At 26.5% G+C, this 5,567-nt stretch overlaps 1 protein-coding gene across 1 annotated transcript; it reads left to right on the top strand.

Annotated features, from left to right (window-relative positions):
* Positions 1 to 4,240: 4,240 nt before the first annotated feature.
* LOC110616247 (uncharacterized protein At5g65660) lies at positions 4,241 to 4,970 on the top strand. The gene is made up of 2 exons (XM_021758608.2): positions 4,241 to 4,490; positions 4,690 to 4,970. Exons 1-2 carry the CDS (start codon positions 4,305 to 4,307, stop codon positions 4,849 to 4,851), a joined length of 348 nt encoding a protein of 115 aa, XP_021614300.1. The 5' UTR covers positions 4,241 to 4,304; the 3' UTR covers positions 4,852 to 4,970.
* Positions 4,971 to 5,567: the final 597 nt, after the last annotated feature.

The raw sequence follows: 5,567 nt of genomic DNA, 5'->3' as shown, positions 1-5,567 counted from the left end.
GTCAATCACAGAATACAGGCTTATACACTCCATTGCTTATTCCAGAATATCCTTGGGAGGACTTATCTATGGATTTTATTCTTGGTATTCCACATACTCAACGTGGATCTGATTCCAATTTTATTGTCGTTTACAGATTCTCCAAAATAGTACATTTTATTCATTGCAAGAAAACTAATGATATTTCTCATATTGCAAAATTGTTTTTCTAGGAGATTGTTCGTTTACATGGCATTCCTAAGATCATTATTTCTGACAGAGATGTGAAGTTTCTAGCTCACTTTTGGGTGATTTTATGAAAGCATTTTGGGACTGAACTTCGATACAATAGTGCTACTCATCCTCAAACTAATTGTCAAACTGAAGTGGTGAATCGCACTCTTAGCAATTTTCTGCGTTGCATCTGCAGTGATAAGACAACTGCTTGAAATCTTACTCTTGCCCAAGTAGAATTTGCTTATAACAGTTCTATCCACAGTTTTAAAAAATGTCACCCTTTGCAGTAGTGTATACAATTGACCTTATTGCCCTTCCCACATATTTTTATAATAGTATTGCAGCAAACAACTTGACAAATCAGTATAGGGATGTTTTCAAACAGGTACAACAATATCTTACGGAAGCCAATGATAAATATTAAATTACAGATGATAAACATAGACATTTTAAGTCCTTCAATATTGGTGATCAAGTTATAGTATATTTGCACAAGGAACATGATGGAGGACAGAAAAAGTTTGACCCAAAGAAAATTGGTTCATTTCGGATTATTCAGAAAATTAATGACAATGCCTATATTTTTAACCTTTCAGGATATATGAAAACTTCCAAGATGTTTAAAGTGGCGGATCTGTTTCAATACTTCTCTGCTGATGATAATTCGAGGTCGAGGTCGAGTTCTTTATAAGTGGAAGGGAATGATGCGAAACAATTAGTCTTGAATTTTATGGAAGATTTAAATCAGGTTTAACTTCTACTACTGATATCCATTGGAAACCCACAATAACTTTCTGGAAAAGAAATTTCGAGACGGACGACTTTCAAAAGTATGATCGGACGATTTTCAAAAGTATGACGAGATCCATAGGTCTAGTCACAAAGTTCGAGACCCAAATTCTATCGTTTAAGAGGTCAATTTAACATTTTAATTATTTTTAGATTTTTTCATAAATTTTCATATTAAGATTTTTGTTATTATAAATAACTTTTTTTAATTTTTCATACACTTTTCAATTTTTGAGAAATTTTAATTTTTTATTTTTTATTTTCTTAATTTTATTTTAATAAAATGATATTAATTAAAATTTTAACGAAAGCTAACAGTCTTAATTCATAAATAGTGGTAGCGGCCAAAGGAGAAAGACCCACAAATCTGCATCCATTATAGAGTTCATCGCATCTTAGGTAGATTTTAGTATGTGTGTCTAGTGGAAGTTTTATTAAATAATTGCTTGTATATTTAGTAAAATATTTAGAGATTATATTTATAAGTTTTTAAATATAAAAAACTGTAATGTTATTAAACTTAATAGATATTTTTATTACAAATTACGAATGATTTATTCAAAACCAAAATAATGCAAATGAACTTCAAATGAGATAAATTAAGTTTTCAAGTTGGAGATGTCAAAATACAGAGGAAATTCCTACAGTTTCCTCACTTGGATTGTGAATAGTAACAATCATATGTATATGATATTAAATGAGATTTTTTTTTAAAGAGAATAAATTAAACATTTTAATTTAAATAATTCTTTTTATATTATTCATAAAGATAGACATTCTTAATGATTGGTTATTTCTCCTCTATTTTAAATGTGCTTCTAATATAATATTAAAATCTATATATATATATATATACACTAAAAAAAACACATGGTAAAATATTCTTTTATTACTTATTCACAGGCTTAGTTTGGTGGTGAGTGTATCTGAGTAAATCTGAAAAATTTCAGATTTTACTCTTCAAATCTTCAATTTCCATTTTAAAAAAAAAATTTCTTTATTACATAAATAATATCCTGTGTAATCAAGTAATTCATATAGTAAGATATATGACTAAATTCTCTATCAGTTAGTTTTTAAAGAATTTGTGTGAAGATTTGTCTACTTGTCTAGAATCAATCAAGTAATTATTTAATCTGTTCCTTAATTATATTTCATACGAGGAAAGCATTAAGATTTTATTATGAAAAAAAAAAAGGTTAAACTCTCTCTTTACTTTCTAACAGGATCTATTCTTTGTAAGATTTAGAGATAAGTGTGTATTTGGTTCTTCTGAAGGGCATTAATATTGATACCATTATTATAAAAATTGGCCTACCATAACCATCATAAATTACTATTTTATATATTTAAATTATAATATAAGTCAATATCAAATCACTGTATCAGCTTCTGCTGCTTTTTTTAGAGATAAATATTCAGTCGATTCGATTTAAAATTAAACTAAATCGAATAAATTGAAAATTAAAATTTTAGTATTTATAAAAATCAAACCGAATTGATTTTAGAGAGAAATCGAATTGAATGAACTAGTCTGATTTGATTTAATTCAATTCGATTTGATAGGTTGGCTTTTTAATAAAATTTTTATTTTTAATATTTTAAAATATAATTGAAATATTTTAATTTTAATTATGATTTAATCTCTATATTATTAAAAATAATATATTATTATCATTGTATTAATTTTTTTTTATTAAAATCAAATCAAACTGAAATAATTAAAATTTTTAAATTTTTTTTTTGAAATGAAAATTGAGAATTGGAGGAGTAAAACCTGATATCTCTCGTACTTACTTACGTGCACTTACCACCAATCTGAGTGCCAAAAATTTTAAAATTTAAAACTGAAACTAATCAAAATAAATAAAAAATCAAATTAAATTTTTGAATTAATTCGATTCAATCAATTTTTTAAATTTAAACCGAATATTATTCATCCATGATCATAACATAAACACTAATTTAATTATATTTTATAATAAATAAAAAAATATAATTAAAATCATAATTTTAATAAACATAAAATTAATTATTTATTAAAATATGTTATTATATATTATAAAAAATTTATAATAATTTTAAATTTTATCAAATTATTATTTTAATAATATTAAAATAATATTGTCATAATATTAAAATAATATTTTCATAATCACTATAATTACTTTAAAATGTAATAGTGTAGCGTTGTTAGGTTTTAAAAGTGGAACTGTGAGCAGGCCAAGGATAATTATTGGAAGTTGAAAAGGTGCATGACCTAATATTTGAAACACCACACCCAAAGAATCATCACTTAATTATAATATTATAAGGTTAGATTTTGATATTTATCCTTTGTGTTCATTATTAATAGTAATTCTTGTGAGTAATATTTTATTTATTATGTGATGCTGACCATAGTGTGAAGTGGCAACCAACTCTGCATATTGATTGGTTAGTTTTGTTAACCAAATCCCACTATGAAAATTTATTAATAATTATTAGATGAGAAAAAGTTAATTAAATCCACTAAATAATTTTAAAATATTTTCTTTTGCTGTGTGGTGGGCTTGTGCATGCTTTTGCTTTTGTCTACTACAAGTCTCTCAACTTCAGAATAAGGACTTGTTCCTCGTATAGTCGTCATTGCTAGAGAGCTTTCATCATAAGCTTCGTGCTTCACACCATGCTTACAATCATCAGTAATTTTTATCTAATGCTTATCTATTAAATTATAAAAAAAATAATTAATAAAATAAATTATCTAAAATATCATAAATTTGTTCTGGTTTGTTGTTTCTAGGGTTTGTACCTTGTACTGGGGTTCACGGCTTCAAAGCTTTCTTCAGTATAGTCGTCCAATCTCTTTCATTCCACGTCACATATGGCCCTCTATCTATGCATGTGTCAAAATAGAAAAGAATACAGCCCTAAGGATAGGGTAGCTTTCTCAGCATTTTGCTAACATTCCACTACAATTCACTGTAACCAACAAAGAGATAATGCCAAAACTCGCTTAATGCTAAGATATATATATATATATATATATATATATGAAAAAAAATTAAAAAAGAAAAAAAAAAGGAAGAGATAATGAAACCAAGCAATTGGTGCTAGCCAAGTGCACTTAAGGGCCCACACCCATTTCCGTACTGAACATCTATTGTACGTCCAGCTTTGTGCCCACCACCCATCAAGTGAAAATTTAACCAAATCCTCAGTATTTAAATTGCCACCTTCACCCAGTACTTCCTTGTTATACTTTCTCTTCTTTCTTTTTTTTTTTTTTTTTTACATGAGAAATTAAGCAAGAAGCAATGGAGAATGAAGAATCAACTCGACCCTCCATAGGGTTTCCTCTAGGTTTAGCTCTTTTGCTGGTCATGTTGCTTTTCATGGCTGGATTTTTCACTTGCTGCCTTTACTGGGACAAGCTACGATCCCTTCTTGGAGTTTCATCTGAAGAAATCTCCCATGCCCAGAAACCTACTCCTCCTCAAGAGGTACAGAATCTTGCTCATAAGTTCAGTTTTCCTTCTTTGTTTTTTTACTGTTTGTTTGAAAGTTTTTCTGTAGAAGGATTAAAGAGGACTACTGTAATTTATTAGCAATCATCATCAAACGTTTTCGACAAAAAAAAAAAATTATTATTTTAATTTTTTTGATAGTAATTAAGGATGTTGGATTTTTATGCACAAACAGGAATCAAAGAGAAATAGAGCAGAAAGCCTGCCAGTGTTGATGCCAGGGGATCAAGTACCAAGGTTCATAGCAATGGCCTGTCCTTGTAAGCCTCCTTTACCAGAGAAGATCACCATCAAAGTGCAGAAGCCACCAACTTTCCCACTTCCTTTATATTTATAAATTATTTTAATTAATTTTTCCACTTTAAATGATGAATGATGAGAATTTTTTGTACAGTTCATCATATATACTATATTAAAATTTTAATTTAAGATATCAAATATTAATTTCAAACTAAATCTTATGTTATTAATTTAATTTTTTTTATTATATGTTTTGTTAGAGTAATCAGGATAGTGATTGATAATTTTATTAAAAGATTGAATATTCTAACCTCCTAAAATAAGATAAATTCATAAAGGAATAAACAATTTTAGAAAATCCCACTATCTAAAGAAAAGATATTTAGTACTTATTTTTTATATAATTTAAGAAAAAATGTAATTTAAGAAAAATGTAATTTATATAATTTAAGAAAAATGTAATTTAAGAAAAAAAAAAAGAAACTATTTTATAGGATAAAGAATATCATAGTAATTCCTTTGTCTTATAAAGATATTTTTATTTTTATTTTCACATGATTTTTTAAAAAATAATTAATATAGTTAAAACCAATGTCCAATACACTTTCCATTCATTTTGTTCCTTTTCAAAAAATAAATAATTCATATTACTAAATTATTATTTGAACTAAAGAATTTTATGCATTAATAAACTAACAAATAAATTAACTCCAGTTTATTAAGATAATATGGTTTCTCCCATAATTCATTTTGATTTAGTAATTTAAATGTAAAAGATGTTGAAGATATTGGATTTAGTGTGAGTTGAAGCAA

Source organism: Manihot esculenta, chromosome 5, assembly GCF_001659605.2.
Source record: "Manihot esculenta cultivar AM560-2 chromosome 5, M.esculenta_v8, whole genome shotgun sequence".
NCBI lineage: Eukaryota > Viridiplantae > Streptophyta > Magnoliopsida > Malpighiales > Euphorbiaceae > Manihot > Manihot esculenta.
Note: the sequence above shows the minus strand (reverse complement) of the source record. Positions and strands in the feature narration are given on the sequence as shown.

Coding starts and splice junctions, on each gene's coding strand:
- LOC110616247 (XM_021758608.2), top strand. CDS start 4,305: ATGGAGAATGAAGAATCAACTCGACCCTCCATAGGGTTTCCTCTAGGT. Junction 4,491..4,689: donor AACCTACTCCTCCTCAAGAG/GTACAGAATCTT, acceptor ATGCACAAACAG/GAATCAAAGAGAAATAGAGC.